The sequence below is a fragment of the Mauremys mutica genome, chromosome 7 (genome assembly GCF_020497125.1).
Source record: "Mauremys mutica isolate MM-2020 ecotype Southern chromosome 7, ASM2049712v1, whole genome shotgun sequence".
NCBI classification, from domain to species: Eukaryota; Metazoa; Chordata; order Testudines; family Geoemydidae; genus Mauremys; species Mauremys mutica.
This window is the reverse complement of record NC_059078.1, coordinates 87,192,335-87,210,554: the sequence shown is the minus strand read 5'-3', so window position 1 is coordinate 87,210,554 and position 18,220 is coordinate 87,192,335. Positions and strand designations below refer to the sequence as shown.

Here is an 18,220-nt window from a genome sequence, read left to right as displayed (position 1 = left end):
GACAAAGCCAAAACAACTTAAATGAACTAGCCAAACCTACAGAGCTACTGCACTTTAGAATCAACAAACTCGTTTGGTCATTCGTTAGGATTGTGTATGTGTTTGAGGTTTGGATGTAGTCCCTTTAGGGAAGGGATATTGGATTAAATTGTAATTCTTTGAGCAGCGTTCACCTTCCCCTGCAGAAAGTTTGAATGGTACAGTCTGGTGGCTAGCTGCTATTCACTGAATGCCAGCCTTTAGGTTACTCTGGGAGCCGATTTGGGATCAGCAGCTGGGGGAGGGGGAGGAGTTGAAGCAGGCCTCTTTCCTTTGCACTCTCTTCTTCTCTCTCAAACACACTTACTCTTCCACTCTTTTCATTCTTCTATTTTTCTTTCCTCAAAATAATTCCCTAATCTTTCTTTGCTTTTTCTTTCTCCCGCTTAACTCTCTCTCCTTTTACTACCTGTTTTTAGCCTCACTCTTCTGTCCTGTATCTATTGGTCTCTCTTTTAAAGATAACCTGCAAAAGGGAAATTCTTTGTGTTTTCTTTTTGATAGACAAGGAAACCCTGATAGTTTATTTTATTTTATTTTATTTTAGACTTTATTTTAGACTTTTCCCTGCTTTCTCCTTTAGAAATAACAGGAGTATCTCATCTTGTCTTGTCAGTTTGTTCTGGAGCACTCAGCACAGGACTGGCTGCAAAAGAAGGAACGTTGTATCTTTCAAAAGAGAGCTTTTCTCCCAAGTGTTTCCACCCTTTTGAATGAAATGGGTTTTAACATTTAAGCAGTCTAACTAAATAGCCCTGCCCCTCTCAGCTGCTCAGCTCTGTCTGTTGTTACTTGTGATGTCCTAATCCTGCTGCTTCTCCAGTCCGCAAAAGAATCTTTCAGGAGAGAACAGGGAAAACTAGATCTAAATTTCTAATGTGGAAAACAAGCAGAAAAGGTCACAAATAGTTGTGGGCAAGTTGCTTTTAGCAGCTTTAAAGCAGGATTTTCATACTATAGAAAACTTTAAAATCTCTCTTCTTAGGAAAGTGGATTTTGGTTTTGTGCCTTTCCTACATTTTGAGAAGTATCAAATGTATTTTAGCCAGATTGTTCCACCTTCATTCCCCAGGAGTAGTAACTTACTGCACAAGTAGCTTTTGTTGAAATCAATGCGACTATTTGAGGAGTAAATAACTACTCCACATGAATAAGGATATTTGAATCTGACTGTCTTTGTTTAATCAAATATTTCCCCCCGTGCACCTTCCATTCTCCTTATTCCTCTGCTTAAAGTCCATAATGCTGGATTGGTTGCTTCACAGTCATTTTAGTGGCATCACAAGCACCTGATTGCGACTTCACCAGAAGTTCCAGCAGAGGGAGAAGCTGCACAGTGCAGCCAAACAAGTGTATTGAAAACAAGTAGCTTAACAAATGCAGATGGAAGCCAATCACTTTAGAGCCAAAGCTCTCTCTTTTCACCTGCTGACCCATTTTGCACATCTCCCCACAGGGCATACCTGCCTTTGTGGCTTTATCAAATAACCTGGGATGAGCAGTGAAAAAATATCCTGTGCAGAAGGTGGATGAGGAAATCTTTCTGGGTGGGATTTTCACCTTGGCCTAGGAGATTTGGATGCCCAATTCCTGTTAATTTCTATGGGCTTTGAAAATCCCACCTTTTTGTCTTCACTGTAAAACTGAAATCTCTTTCTCGTTACACACACCCACTGCATGGCGGCCCAAGACGGCGTTAAACTCTGCTAAGAATCTTTCTCTTCTTCCCTTTCCTCTGGTTTTCCTCACCGCTGTCCTCTTCTGACTCCTCTCCTTTGTTCAGCTTTTCTGAGAAGGGACCTCCACTTAGACATACTGGGCATGCTTAGGAATTATCAGCCGGCGGAAATAGATCTCGGATTCACACTGCCCTCTTTTTCTCTGGTTTGTCAGATCCGGGCATGGTAACAGAGAGCCAATGCAATCCTGTCCCGGAAATGAGCTCACAGACTCAAAGCCTGATGGTGCAGGCATGTTAAATAGTTTGCTTGGCAGGAAAGTCAAAGCTGCTTGAAATGTGAGCTTTTCCCCCATGTCATTACTAATCTGAAAATAGTTTCAGGTCACCCCAAAATATGCTATATTTGACACACTTTTCACTTGGAAATAGGTCCCCTTTTCAGAGAAAATGAGCTCATGGGTAAGTAAAAATTGGCCCAGACCAAGCTAAAATTGGTTTTGAAAATCAGACCATGCCAGGGTAGCTGAGAAGGCAGCAAAGTGCTTTGGTCAGCCTTTGCCAGCAGAAAAACTAGCTTTGTGCTTGTAGTCAGAAGTGTCTAACGATCGTGTATTTCTCAGCATGGAGGAGAGGGGATGGGAGCGCTTTGAGTTGAGCTATAAGGTGAGTGTCCGGGGGATATGGACTGGACAGGCACTGAGGAGGAGACATGGGTCTGAGTGTGACACAGGAAGGAAAGCTGGACGATTTGAGGTTGTGGCATCAACATTTGCAAAAGTGGCCACTAACTTGGTCTGTCTTCACCTTTTGGGTGACCCATTGATGGCACCTAGGACCCGACTTTGAGGTTCTGAGAGCCTGTGTATCCTATTAATGTCATTTAGAATTGAGGCCGCTTTGAAAACCAGCCCAAAGGCGTCTGAAGCTGGACACTCATGAATTGCGGCACCCCAATGCAGTGGCCGCTTCTGATCATTTGGGCTTTACATCTGTTTTGCAACAAGGCAAGATAAAACCCTTTGTGTAATGCCATTTTTGGAGATTTTGTTGCATATCCCCTTTCTGCTTTGTTAAACCAGAATATTCAGTAACATTTTCAGCCAAAACATACAGCCTTGACAGAATGAAACTTTTATACCTACATGGCAAAACAGACCAAGAAAAATGTTTGAGAAATTCCCCAAATTCCTGTGCATTCATGCCTTTTTTTCACCTCAGTCATTTTGCAAAGCAATAGCCACAATTTACACTTGTTTTTCTTCTGCATATTGGGAAAAGAGAGGCGTTTGTTTCTCTCCTTGAAAGGAAATTAGAAAAATTTGATTCATCTGGTGTAGGAGGCATTAGACACTCATGCCCTCCACCCCCTCAATATCCTGCTTGAAGGCTGCTAATAGCTGTGATGTTGGCAGATTTGCTGAAACAGCTCTGAAGGTCAAACAGAGGCGGAGCAAGAAGGATGTTTGGGCGTGGGTTCCTGGAAAGTGCTCATGGGGAGGGGAAACCCTGCAGTGTTCCACAGAAACACCAGGTGGACCCATTATGTAAAGTCTCCCCAAGTGTTTGGCAACATTTCATTCAACACTGTGTATCTAGGACTTAGGAATTATCCTCCCATGATCCATCCAGTCCAGTAACTTGTCTCTGATATTGAACCAGATGCTTCAAAGCACGATGCAAAAAAACCCATGATGGACAATTATGGAATAACCAGAAAGGACATTTCTTCACAATCCCCTCAACTAGGGTTTGTTTTTGCCCTAAATCATAAGGGGTTATATTGCCTGTATATAGCATAATATATATACTATATCCTACCTAATGTAACCGTGGATAGTCTCAGCATCTACATGAAGCTTTTATGATAGCTCTATGATTTGAGTCCATGATTTGAGTCCAAAGGTTGTTGGCTCTATTGCATAAATAATATTTCTTTCTATCAGTTTTAAATTGTCTGCCATTTAAGTTAATTGACGGTCACCTTTATTTTGCATTATGGGAAAGGTCAGGTGAGTGCTCCTATTTACTCTTTTGTATACCGTTCACTACTGTATACTTCCATCATTCCCTGTCTTATTCATCCCCAGTCTAAACTAAGCAGCCCCAGTCTCTCTTCATCTGGAAGTCATTCTATGCTGATAGTCATTTTTGTCACCCACTTGAGCACCTGCTCTGTTTCTGCTGTATCCTTTTAGAGATAGGTTGACCAGAACTGAACACAGTACTCCAGGTGATGGCATACCATAGACATATATTATGTCATTATAACATTTGCAGTGTTATCTTCTATCCTATTGTGTATGTGTATCCTAACAGTCTGTCTGTTTCTTGACAGCAGCCGCTGCACATTGAGCAGAGGTTTTCATTGAGCTGTCTGTAGTGACACCCAGGTCTTTTTCCTGAATCATTAGAACAATGTGTTGGAGAAATTCAACTTATTTCTTCCAGTGTGCATTTCCTTGCATGTGTCAAGGATAAATTTCATCTGTCATCATGCTGCCTGTTCCCCGAGCTTTATTAGGTCCCTCTGAAGTTCTTTGGCATCTTCGCTAATCTTAGCTAACCTAAATTATTTTGTGTTATCTGTAGATGTTCCACCTTTTCCAGATAATTGACAAATGTGTTAATGAAGATCAGTCATCTGGAACCTTGGGGTACCCAATTAGCTTAGGCTAATTATATATATCATAGGACTGGAAGGGACCTCGAGAGGTCATCTAGTCCAGTCTCCTGCACTCATGGCAGGACTAAGTATTATCTAGATCATCCCTGACAGGTGTTTGTCTAACCTGCTCATAAAAATCTCCAATGGATGAAGATTCCACAACTTCCCTATGCTATTTATTCCATTGCTTAACCACTCTGACAGTTAGGAAGATTTTCTTCATGTTCAGCCTAAACCTCCCTTGCTGCAATTTAGTCCACTGCTTCTTTTCCTGTCCTCAGAGGTTAAGAAGAACAATTTTTCTCCCTCCTCCTTGTAACAACCTTTTATGTACTTGAAAACTTATCATGTCCCCTCTGTTTTCTCTTTTCCAGACTAAACAAACCCAATTTTTTCAATCTTCCCTCACAGTTCATGTTTTCTAGACCTTTAATCATTTTTGTTGCTCTTCTCTGGACTTTCTCCAATTTGTCCACATCCTTCCTGAAATGTGGCATCCAGAACTGGACACAATACTCCAGTTGAGGCCTAATCAGTGTGGAGTAAAGAGGAAGAATTACTTCTTGTGTCTTGCTTATCACACTCCTGCTAATACATCCCAGAATGATTGCTTTTTTTGCAACAGTGTTACCCTGTTGACTCATTTAGCTTGTGGTCCACTAGGACCCCCAGATCCCTTTCCGCAGTACTCCTTCCTAGGCAGTCATTTCCCATTTTGTATGTGTGCAACTGATTGTTCCTTCCTAAGTGGAGTACTTTGCATTTGTCCTTATTGAATTTCATATATTTACTTTCTGCCATAGGCAGAGAAGACCAAGGAGCAACACTTCCTCACTCACAGTACAGAGCAACAGAAAGGTCTATCCATGCACTTAAACCATAGTTGAGCTGAGATTTCCAGATGGGAAAGGCACCTCTGATTCTGAATCCATTGGGAAATAGGGATATTTAAAGATGTGCCCCTGTGACCCAGAGGATTTGGGGAAACAAGACAATCCTGTGTATCTGAGGACTGTTGCTTTTGGCCTTGCATAAGAGCAGGAGAAGGAGATAGCTTTTGGTACAATCTGAAAATCACTGGCCTTTACTGGCTTTTTTCTTTTCAAAGGTGAAAGCCACAGATGCGGATGAAGGTGTTAATGGGAGAGTGTGGTACAGGATTGTCAAGGGTAAGTCTAGGTGCCTCTTTGCAACAGGGAATTGTGCATCTATGTGATTTGGTTAACTGAAGTTTTGCTATCACCTTTTGGCCGGATAAGCACACTGGCAAACTTGCATGATGTAACTATTTCATCACATTTTGGCCCTCTTTGGCGGGCCCTACAGCTAACAGAAACACCCCTTTCCCAATGTATTAAATTTCATCATTCTCTCCCCCATTCATTGTAATACTTATGGTCAGAAGAGATAAGTCCTTGACAATTTTGGGTTCTGCTATGGTAACTCTAGTTGCATTGTCGTTTTGGTTTTTGATGCCTGCAATAGCTATCAGATGGACATTGTTACCTATATCACTGAGATGGGTGACAGCATAATAATGTAGTTAATGCACTTAAATTCTAACAACGTATGTTTTAAATATAAATCCAAAGGAGTAAGGATAAGCAATTGCATGTTGATGTAAAACTTCCAGATATATGAATTAGTGGTAGTTAGGTCTCAAAAAGCATTATTCCAGTGTAATTACCCTTCATTTACACTGACCCATTACAGCCTGCTCCACATTACTACCTCTTTAGGGAATTAATGTGATGTGCAGCCACACAACATTTTTTTTTTAATTTTTCACGACCACATTTTAGAGCCTTGATTGGGCCCTGCAAAGGGAAAGGAAGTCTCCTGAGCACAGTTTTGTTGAGAACGGTTTAGTTAGTATGGTTTCTCTATAGTGTGGATGCGGATTAAACTCTTAGTTAATCCAGCTTTTAAAGTAGTTCTGAGTTGTGCTTAGTATGGATAAGGCTTGGTAATCAAGGGCAATGAACAAATGCTATGGGGATGTATGCCCATTCCAATACTTAACAACACAAGTATCACCTCCGAGTCACTTTTCCACAATTCTGCTTTGCTGTGTGTGGGGATCCCATGATGTTTGTTCCACTTGGAGAACTGATTGATATGTACTTTGTTGTGTTTTGTTTGTTTACTGATAGGAAACAATTACAACCACTTTCGGATCAATCCCAGCAGTGGGCTGGTCATGCGGGGCTTACGGAACCTGGACAGAGAGCACAATTCCTCCCATGTCCTGGAGGTGGAAGCCTACAACAGTGAACAAGGATCAATGAGGAGCTCTGTTAGGGTAAGGACATCACTGAGGTTGAGGTAGAGGGGTGCAGCAGAAGCAATGAGGAGCTACATCAGAGTGAGGTTGGCACTGGGTGAGTGAGGGGGATCAGCAGAAGTGATGAGGCACTCATTACTGGACCTGGAGTAACAAGAGGGTAATGGTAAAACCAGACAAAACTTTGAGAGACTTTTTTAGTGCAAAATATTAGAGCGGTTTCATCAAATGTTGGTAATTTCCACGCATTGCAGTGCAGAGTCAGCAGAGATGGAAATATCAGCAAAGTGCTGTAGAAATGACTGATGGAAATTCTATGGGTACTGCTTTTGGGTGGAGGATATTTTTCTGTGCCATTTCATAATGTAATTAGGCTGAAAATTGGCAAGAGAATCATCAGCAAAGGGAATTTTTTTCAAGGGATTAGAAATGGGTTATGCTGAATTTATTTAGTCACAAATTAGAAAAAAGAAGCTACATAATCACTTCAGAACACAATATACATACACAAACAACATGATATTGAAAAACTGGTTAACTGTAGGGTTACATTTGCCCAATATTTGTCCAGGTATGGAAATTTCCCTCCTCCTTTTTGAATATACAGTCTTGCTTACTTAGCTTCCTTTTGCTATTTTCACATTGTGGCTTTGTAAGGCAGCTGTACTTGTGATCTGTCCGAAAATACAAGTGTGTGGCCAGTGACATATTTAAATAAATGTCATTAGTAGTAATATTTGTTATAGGTACAACTCCATTCTTCTTGAAGGATCCCAAAGAACTTCACGATCCAGGCCCCAATCCTGCAGTCGGATCCGTGTAGGTGAACCTCTGTAGCATGCAGACCCACTGACTTCAGCAGAGTTCTGTATGGATGCAGGAATCTGCCTACATGGATGCAATTATAGGATTGAGGCCTATATACAAACACCACCATTCAACTGTGGAAGAGGAGGCCAGGAATAAGCTGGCAGATATCCTCTCTCCACGAATGGTGTGCTGCAGACTGGCTATTTTGGCCTACATGCTAAGTGGACCGCAACACTTACAAAATTTAACACAGGATCATTAATGCCTATGTGGCACAAACAGGATCTCACTTTTTAAGGTCTCGTCCCAATGACTCTCACACAGTAAAGTGCATAGAATTCAAATTGTGTCTACCTCAGAAGGAGGCAGGGCCGAGTCAGCTCTACCAGGATTTGAACTAGTGGTTGCCATCTCCCCAGCAAATAAAGCAAACTCACAAAATTCACAAATGTGGTGACAAGTTGGCAAAAAACCACAAAATTGGGCAATGACTTTATTACTGTTATCAACTTCCCAGCTATATATTTTTTCTTTTTATTGGAATTACGTGAGATGGACTCACGGGAGAATGTCATGATTTGTACTTGTAACTTCTCCTAGTGGTATCCACTGAAGCGGGGAGTATCTATGTTCTAATAGTACTAGTCTGTGGAGAGGCTCCCAGTCCTTGAAATGCAAGAGAGCAGCTCCTTCTGCCAGGGAAGCCTCTTTCTCATTGTTTTCTTCAGGACAAATTCCAGACAGTGTGCAGTACACTAATGGTTTATTTTGGGGATTCCCCCAGGTGATAGTGTATGTGGAAGATGTAAATGATGAGGTGCCTGTGTTTACCCAACGGCAGTATAACCGTCTAGGGCTGCGAGAGACTGCAGGGATTGGAACTTCTGTTGCAGTTGTCCGGGCAACAGATCGAGACACAGGTAAGGAGGTTGTGGTGAGTTGCAAAAATCTGCCACCACTGCTCCCCAGCCTCTTGTGGGATCACACCATCTGTCTCTGGTTGTGTGAGTGAATTCTTGCCTCTCCTTCCCCACTCTTGGTATGGGAGTGCAAAGGATGCAGATTAGTGCCTGAAATAACAGAGCGCACTTAGGGAGGCTCAAGCCTGCAGCTGACCTGTCCAGTTCCTCTGATTTGGGGTTCTTTTACTCCAGACAGCAGAGGCCAGTCCATTGATAGATGGACATTTAGTCATTGCTTTGTCCCAAGCCTTCTCAGGGAAGGGAGGAGGTCTGTCATACCATCTCATTAGTACCTTTGGGCAGCTTAGAGGAAAAATCACTAAAATAGTAAAAGAAATGATAAAACCAGCTGTGCTGTGTGTGGGGTTAATCTGTCTTGGCTTAAAGTGCTTCAGCTAACTCAAATCAAGATGGAACATTACATTCTGGGACTCGGGCTTCACCTCCATATTAGATATAAGAATATCTGTAACCTCTTCCATTTTAAGTAGATTAGGGGCACCCCTCAGGCTTTCAGCAAGTCGACCTGCTGGGCAAAGTTAGGGGTCCTGTGGTCTTGTCTGCTTCTCTGTGAAGTCCAGTCTAACTCTGATCATTTGTTCCTCCCCCAGGGAATGGAGGTCTGGTGAATTATAAAATCCTGTCTGGCTCTGAGGGGAAGTTTGAAATTGATGAGAGCACTGGCCTCATCACCACCATCGACTACCTGGACTATGAGACAAAAACCAGTTACCTGATTAATGTCTCTGCCACAGACCAGGCACCCCCCAACAACCAAGGTTTCTGCAGTGTCTATGTCAGCCTGTTGAATGAACTGGATGAGGCTGTGCAGTTCTCAAACCTCACCTATGAGGCAGTGATCACAGAAAACATCCCCACAGGCTCAGAGGTGCTGCGCGTCCTGGCACGCTCCATTGACAACCTGAACCAGATCACCTACAAGTTTGATCCCAACACCAATGCTCAGGCACTGTCCCTGTTCAAGATCAATGGAATCACTGTACGTAGCTAACAATGGCCAATCCGGCCAGCTTTAGGTGCTTGAGCAGTAAGCACAACATGGGTATTCACAATCTTTGTGGTGGTTTGTCCCCTGTAGGGTGTCATCACAGTCAAAGGCCAGGTGGATCGAGAGAAGGGGGATTTCTACACTTTAACAGTAGTGGCAGATGATGGGGGACCAAAGGTTGATTCTACTGTGGTGAGTGGATTTTAGCTGTTTTCGCAGTAGTCCTTTATCCTAGACTTGGTACAAGCCAAACAAGAGCTGATGCATGATGAGAACATCCTTTTATTTCTCTTGTTTGGGAAGGAGTACCCCAGCCAACCATCACTCACCTCTCCTTTTGAAGGGTTGCCTTTTGTTTCCTACTTCTAACCCGCTTCATCTTTATCCACCTTCCCAGGGTGCAGCTGCCCTGCTGGGAGAACAGACTACAGTGGCCTCCTCAGAGGCTTGCAACTAGAGCTCCCTAAGAAGCTAGTGTTCTAATAGTTTTGCAACTCACAATCTCACCTCTCTCCTTCCCCAAGGGCCAGGTGAATCCCCACTGCAATGTGCCTGGTCTGCATCCACCCAGGTACTTTCAGATGTGCATTTTCTGCTAAACATGAATCATTTTGTGGTTGTGCCCCTCCTCTAACAGTGCTAAGACTTGGGGCTCTGCCATGGCAGCATCATGCCCACCACACCGCCATAATTGGGGTCTCCACCATGCCATCACGGTGCTCACCACGCTTCCAAGAGTTTCCTCCTTTTTTTCCCCCTTTTCTCTTTGCACATGCCTTCCTCTCTCTCTCCCTGGCAGCTCTCTGCAGTGCTATCTCCTGAACTGCTAACTCATGGGTTGTATGGTGAGGTGATTGTTAACCTGAAGTTTCCTTGAATAACCTCCGTGAGGTCTCTTGGTTGGGTCCTAGACATATGGTCTTGATCCCACTCCTAAACTAAGCACTGGACTCTTGCCAAGCCCTCCAGAAAATTAGTGAGTGCAAGAGCCCTGTATTATAGGGTCATGTACATAAACATGGGGTATGGTGGTTTAATTTCTACATAAGAGTGCTGGACTTTTCAAAAAAGGAACTGTTTAGAGTTTGGAGGAGATTACTCACCAGATTAAAACAGTTTTCAGGTAGGTAAAATTTGGGGTCTAAAATATTTGATAGTGTAACTGTGTGGTTAACACTCCTTCCTGAATACTCCCACTGTCCTTGGGGTTGCAAAGATTTATGATCTGCAGGCAACTTGTAGGTCATATATCCTACAATGCCTAGCACAAAAGGTCAGCTAAAGATTGGATCTACAGGTCAGGTCCTTGGTGTAAAGGTAATGGAGTTATGCTGATTTACACCAGCTGAGGATCTGACCTAGAGATTTTAACTCCTAATTTTCTTTTTTTGTTTTAAATCAGACACTGAATATCATTTGAGGATCATATGCTGTGGTTTAAAGGACTCCAATAGCTTGAATTTTGGTACATTTGTTGGTTTTAAAAGTGTCTGCTCAGGCAATTGATACTGGTCTCCAGCAGTCAGGGTGTCAGCTTCTTTTCTCTCTAGACACTCTCATGGTAATTTCTGGATTAATTCTGTAGTCCGAAGATTGAGGTTTTGGAGCAAGTGGCCAGGGGTGGGGTGAAGCGAATTACCCATAGAATGTTGATTGGCTTGCAGAAAGTGTTTGGGTGGGGGGTGGGGTTGACACTGATAAAATAATCTGAAGTTTGATAGAAGTGTTTGCCTTTCCCCTGGAGGGTCCTGCCTTCACATCACAAAGCTGCTCAACAAAAAGGAACCTTGCACAGCGCAATCTGCCTGGCAGTCCCTGCTCAGGAGAGGCTCCGAGCTGGAATAGCAATTGGGTGCTCTGGGCGTGGATTAAAGTGCACTGGCAAAGCTATGGAGGGGAAGTTTGCACAGCACCTGCCTGCACTGTTCTGGTTCCACCAACCTCCCCTTCCCTCACCTTTCTAAAGCACTTAGCTCATGCCATGTTTTTAAAAGAGAAGGGAAAGATCTGTTAACTGTATTTTTTTTCTTTTTCTTTCCCATTCTGCTTCCCTCCAACAGAAGGTAAGAGTGTTTGTTCCTAGTTTAATGCCTCCCTTCCTTCCTCCTGTCTGCCTTCCTCTCTGATAGTCACTGCAAAACTTGTGTCTGGTCCTGAATAGGCGGCAGCTCCAGGAGAACTGGGCACCACCCAGAGTGGTAGCATCTACTCTATCCTTTAACAGGTACAGCATGTACTCCCCAGTGCCCCTGCCCAGCTCCACCCGCCAAGGCTGGGTGAAGGGGAGCTAGAGCCTTGGCGCTTTCGTCTCCACTCCTGTGAGGTTTCTAGCGCTGCTGCTGGTACTAGGGTTCCCCAGTGCTTGTACTTTGCGAATTCAAGGACTATGATCAATCCTGGCCTCTGTGCAGAGGGTGGGGGAGGCTCTTCAAACCCTCTTTACTCTTCCCCCCCCCCCACCCTTGCAGCCTCAACTTTGCTGTCTCCTGACTCATAAGTACTCAGCAACACAGTCTTCGTGTTCGCTTCACCTGGGTTTTTTGTGGAGTATTTTAAAAAGCACATCTGGGGCCAGATGCTCAGCTGGCATAAATCAGCATAGCTGAATTGAAGTCCAGGAACTCTACTGATTTCTACCAGCTGAGCATCTGGCCCCTCTGTGGCCATCCAAGTAGGTGTACAAGGAAGGTGGGCTAAGTTTACTAAAGGGTCTGGAAAGAAGGTAAGCCAGCTTCCAAGAAACATACCCTCCCTTGTGTAGTGGGAGCTTGCTTCAGCAGCTGCAGATTTTCTTCTAGAGCCGACTGGGTTTTCCGCTCTCCTGCCTTTTTTAGCTATAACAATAACAGTCACCCAAACTCAAAAAAACCCACAGGTTTCCTCCAGGATGTGATCACATTGACTAGCTCTGCACCTGGGGACTGTTAGCACCCATAAATAGAGCCTCAAGAACAAAAATGTTCTTCCTCTCTTTCTCTCCCATTATATATAGTGTATAAGTTTTTAATTTTGAACATGACGACAGTATTTCCTCTGGCTAGTCACAGAAGAGGCAGATGCTTGTCTCCTCTTTGAATTGCTGAGCAACATCTGTATCTAACACTTCTCTTTCCTGCTGATGTTACTACCACTGTTGCGTCTTAGTGCTGCATTTATAAATACGAATGCTGAATCACAAGTGATTTTATTTATGGAGCTGTGTGTATTAGCTTTCTCTGTATCCATCCCTCCTGTCTCTCTGCATTGCTGTTTACCTGACACAGCTGAATGGTACACAGATTGCAGCTTAGGCATGGAACCCATCTGTCCATAGAATTGTGGATCCATCGTGTGTGGACCAGAGTATCATCCTGTCTAACTGGGAAGAAGTGTATCCATCATCCCAGGAAGGAAACTCTGGGCTTGTTCACACCCAAAACTTGCCTAGGGTGCAGCAGTTTAGTGAAATGGATGCAAACTTCTGTGTGAACACTCAGGCCAGCTTATAAATGGCTTATGTCGATTTAGTCTATATCAAATACTTCCCAGTGTAAATGAAATCAAAATAACCAGGGCAAGCTTGTGTGTGGACAAGGCCTGTGAATTCTCGTGCGTTTAACAGCAAAGGCCTGGGTCTGCACAATACTAGCAGAGCATCCCCTGCCGGGATGGGTCTATACAATTTCTAAGTAGCCAGTTAAAACTGAAAGCTCTGAGTGGAGGGAACCCCCTCAAGTGCCACACTGTCTTCCCCCTCTCACGCCAGCCTTCACCCCTCCCTTGTCTACCATACATGCATATGCAGAAGATTCATGCGTTATAGGTTATAAGGCCAGAAGGGACCAGCATAATCATCTAATTTGACCTCCAGTATAACACAGGCCATAGGACTTCCCTCAATTCATTCCTGTTTGAATTAGACATCTTCAATAAGTTTGGAGGAGTTAGTGCAGCAGCTTTTCAACACTTGAGACCTTGGACTCCAAAAAGTAAAATGAGTGTCATGGGTCCCATCCTTATCCCTAATGGGAGAGAGAGCTCAGTGGTTTGAGCATTGGCCTGCTAAACCCAGGGTTGAGAGCTCAGTCCTCGAGGGGGTCACCTAGGGATCTGGGGTGTGCGCGCGCGCACACACACACAAATTGTCAGGGACAGTACTTGGTCCTGCTAGTGAAGGCAGGGGACTGGACTCGATGACCTTTCGAGGTCCCTTCCAGTTCTATGAGATAGGTATATCTCTGTATATTATGTTATTAAACAACAGTAATGTTATCACGGCTGTTAATCCTTTTTCAGGTGAGTCCCTGAACTGCACCAGCCCCTTCAGTGAGTCAAGCTTGAGATCTATCAGCAGCACCAAGTGAGGAAGGATTTAGGGTCTGCTGTCAGTGCATCTGTCCTTCCCTTCCAGGAGCTCTCAAATGCACTTAACACTAATTGCATGCCAAAGGTTGTGAAAAGGGAGTCCCCAGCCACTCAGCAGGGCCTGTATGGTTCTTCTGACATTGTCAGCACACCTGGTGAGATTTAATACAATGGGATTGGAAGGCAACACTGGAATGCCAGTTTATGATCTTTAAGATACTCTACACATATCTCAGTTTCACCCGAAAGGCTATCCCATCGAGCACGGTTGCCTTCAGGAAAATTATCAAGAGCCGTGCTCCTGATAAAGCCTCTTGTTAATCTCTGCACTCACGTTCAACAGGTAACAATCACCGTTCTGGATGAGAATGACAACAGCCCACAGTTTGACATCACCTCTGATTCTGCGGTGAGCGTAGCAGAGGACAGTGCCATTGGGAGGCGAATTGCTGTAGTCTTGGCCAGAGACCCAGATGCAGGAAGCAACGGGCAGGTACCAATGCTTATGCAGCTACAAACTATACTGGGACCTACAGAAAGGAAGATGGGTGAGCGAGTGGGATGGAGGAGGCAGATTTTGCTTATTCCAATTTATGAAGGAATATTTCCATTCAAACTATGAGGCACTGCGAGCTGTTGGACTGAGCACATGACTGACAGATAGGAACTCCTGAATTCAGATACATGCTTTGACAATGACTCAGGCCCAACAGTGGAACAAGCTTCATGAAGAAAGGAGGAGGATGGAGTTCCTAATTTATACCTCAGCAGGTCTGCTTCCTGCACACCTTGCACATATTCCCAAAGAGCAAAACCTTTTTATGGCAATCCTACAAGGCCTCATTAATGTTTCTCAAGCAAGATTTCTCTAGAACCTCCTCAGCGAGCTCCTTTCCAGCTACTCCCTGCTCTGGGTCTCTAAGATCAGGGTACTGAACTCTGATCCTTATGAACGCGAACACCATAATATTTGGCAATGGGGCTGCTCTTTTAGTGTGGGATGGATAGTGCCAAAAACACTAACGGTAAGGGCTGCTTTGGTGACTGTGAAGGGTGTCAGAGGAAGGACATATTAAGCATTCCCTTCAGAGCCAAGATGCTGTGACAGCTGCCATGTGCAACAGTGGGCCTGAAAATTTGGGGGGGGGGGGGGGGGGAATATTTTTTTTATACCCACACAATGGACAGCAGGGGATTTCTATCCAGATTAAAACAGGAAACTCTGGCCACTTTGTTACTTCCTTAATCTGCTGGAAAAATTAATTAGATGCTGTGAGATTCCAGTGAGTTTCTTACTCAAAATTAATCAGCCTAATCCAGGGGTCGGCAACCTTTCAGAAGTGCTGTGCCATCTTCATTTATTCACTCTAATTTAAGGTTTCAGGTGCCAGTAATACATTAAACATTTTTAGAAGGTCTCTTTCTATAAATCTATAATATATAACTAAACTATTGTTGTATGTAAATTAAATAAGGTTTTTAAAATGTTTAAGAAGTTTCATTTAAAATTAAATTAAAATGCAGAGCTGCCCGGACTGGTGGCCACGACCCGGGCGGTGTGAGTGCCGCTGAAAATCAGCTTGCGTGCCGCCTTCGGCATGCATGCCATAGGTTGCCTACCCCTGGCCTAATCCTTAGCAGTGTATTTCCAGAGTAACTGCTGAATTCAGATGTTACTTCACATTTACCATATTCTAAGCCTATTGAAGTCAGAGAGTTCCTTTCCTCAGACTGAGGTCTTCCAAGGAGTGACCATCTTTCTTTAGTGTTTGGAAAGCATGTAGCACACACTGGGTGCTACTGCTAATAAATATAGTATTTATTATTATCATTCTCTAATAATATCAATTTGGTCCTGTGTCTGTATGCCTCAGTGACAGCCTCAGTTATGCTGAAACCTGGAACATGTGGTCAAACAGAGCAGAGATGAGCAAATCAATTCACATAGAATAAAAACTTTCTCAAATTGAGAACGCTCACAACATCTGAACTGGAACCTGGATTGGCACTAGATGTTTGGTTAATGTTTCTATGAGCTATTTTTCTGAATTCTTTCTGGTTCCACCCGAAACCAGCAGCACATGTACGAAATACTCTGAGAGAGACTGTTGTGTTGGATTTTCAGCACAAGGGCAAGCAGGAGCCAGGTTTAATAAGAACTTGTCACTTTGTAATGACTGTTTCTCTCTCCCTTTTCTTCCCCCTTCCCTAAACTCACTGCTCCTCACTTCCCCACACTTTCCATTATTTATTTCCTTCTTGTAGGTGGCCTTTTCTCTGACATCAGGAAATATAGGTACCGTCTTTGAGATACGCACCACCAACAATACCTATGGAGAGGTGTTTGTGGGAAGGCCATTGGATAGAGAACTGCTGGATCACTACACCTTAAAGGTAACTTGGAGTTTTCCACCATCTTAGTTGCATTTTCTGCAATATGCACCATTCACTGGGCAAGGCAAATAGTCAAGATACAGAAACTCATTACCCATCTAGATGGTCCAAATGTTGCCTTTAGTGGGTGAAGTTTGACTGCCTGAAACTGTCGTTTCTGACTGTCATTCATGTGATGCTGCAGGTACTTTTGTGGCTGGTTGTACTAATCATTGGAAAATTTTCCACACCAAAAATACTATAGTTTCCCTGTATGTGCTGCTTATTTCATGCAAAGTATTGCACATCTCTCTGTGTGTGTGTATGTGTATGTATGTAAGTGTAATGACACAATGCTGTGCATTGCTGAATAGATGGTGGTACAGCGTATATTTTGATTGTCACAAAATAGGCTGGCTTGTAATATTATATAGTTATTTACAGCTCAGCATTTTAACAGCTGGCGCTCCAAATAGAGGTGCAAAACTGTACCACAGCAGCAATTTTAACATTCTATTCTAGTTTGTATGGGTTCTTATAATGGGCGTATCATCACAATATCTGAGTGCCTTCCAGTGCATTAAGAAATGACATCTGTCACGTGTTGGTTCGCTCATCCTTTCCCCAGGTGATAGCTGTGGTTCCTCTGCTCGGAGCTAGCTAGAGAGGGCTGTACATTAGAAACAAAAATATATGGACACATTTTATAGCCTTACAAGGTGGTTCTCCAAGTATTTTAAGGAGCACCATCATGTAAAAGAGGAATCAAAGGGGGGAAAATGGTGTTTCAGTGCTTTTTTTTTTTATGCTAAACAGAGACAGCTGCAAAGGTTTGTTGGTGCAATGGAAGAAAAGTTCTTAAAAATCATATAATTTTAAAAATTGTTTCTTTTTAATTGGTTACACTGTTTTTATTGCTCTTAGATTTTGTTAAAACTTTTTCCTTTAATGGAAAACTTAAATTTTGGATCTCACCTATTGGGCAGGGCCTATTTATGGAATATTTTTTGGTTTTGTGGCACTATAGGTGTCTTTTTTTTCCAATGAGATTTGACCAAAAAACAGCTTCTGCCCAGATGTAACCATTATGCTTCACTCCAGATCCAGGCATCTGACAGCGGAGTCCCACCTCGGAGAAAAGAGCACACACTAAGAGTTAATATCCTGGATGTCAACGATAACCCACCAATCATTGGGAATCCCTTTGGATACAATGTTAGTGTTAATGAGGTAAGCAGTTCTGCTGCCTTACATAACAGAGTCTCCGTTTTCCCCCCAAACGAAACATGCCTGCACATAGGACCCGCTGTATGCTGATTTCCTGAGAATCCAGCCTAGGGACTGTAAAGCCAGTGGATCGTCTCACTGGGGAATACTGTCAGTATCAGTAGGATTCCTCAGTGATATAGGGCCAGGTGTATGGCTCTGCTACCTCTCTTGCAGTCCTCAGCATAGGTACTTATCGGAGGAGGCATGGCCCAAGCACAATGCACTCTTCTTGTTCTTGGCTAATGGCCAGCTCCACAGGGAGCCGTTGGGGGCAGCATAAATTATAGAGCAGTCTCTGGGGTGGCTCTAACTTACCACAGGGGCTTGTCCAGTCCCTAGCCACCCATAGGATCCAGGAAGCAAAAGGTGGCCCACAGCCCTCTTCACCCCTCTCAGGTGTCATTCTGAGCTTGGCCCTAGCCTGGAATCGGACTCTCAGACTCTTGTCCCGGTGTATGCTGAGATCGTGCTGATCTGCCAAGAGGGACCATGTTTTCAAACAATTTCCTCCAGAAAATACCATGCCAATTCCTGATTCCTCTGAACAAGAGACATGGATAACTTCATTTGGAACGAAATTCTTTGGAGGATGTTTTGAACCCATTGTTCTGCTCATTAAGTGGCATCATACAACTGCCAGGAAAAACTGAATGACCTAACGGGCTGATGAAATTTCCAGAAAATCACATGTAATTAAAGAGAATTCCCTCCCCAGAATATGAATTGCTATTGGGAAACAGTCTCTGAAAGTTTGGTAATTAAGCAATAAAACACCACCAGGCAG

The 18,220-nt window shown here is 43.5% G+C and overlaps 1 protein-coding gene across 20 annotated transcripts in view; it reads left to right on the top strand.

Moving 5' to 3' along the window:
- Positions 1-18,220, top strand: part of CDH23 (cadherin related 23) — a 529,883-nt gene that overhangs the window by 396,507 nt on the left and 115,156 nt on the right. For 19 of the 20 annotated variants that reach the window (XM_045025474.1, XM_045025448.1, XM_045025449.1 and 16 more), the window contains 9 exons: positions 5,494-5,554; positions 6,539-6,687; positions 8,264-8,399; positions 9,053-9,441; positions 9,541-9,642; positions 11,511-11,513; positions 14,138-14,287; positions 16,060-16,188; positions 17,269-17,397. In XM_045025474.1, coding sequence (XP_044881409.1) covers positions 5,494-5,554; positions 6,539-6,687; positions 8,264-8,399; positions 9,053-9,441; positions 9,541-9,642; positions 11,511-11,513; positions 14,138-14,287; positions 16,060-16,188; positions 17,269-17,397 — 1,248 coding nt within the window. Of the gene's footprint in view, positions 1-5,493; positions 5,555-6,538; positions 6,688-8,263; positions 8,400-9,052; positions 9,442-9,540; positions 9,643-11,510; positions 11,514-13,628; positions 13,950-14,137; positions 14,288-16,059; positions 16,189-17,268; positions 17,398-18,220 lie in introns of those variants that run through there. The other variant, XM_045025468.1, reaches the window with a different exon arrangement.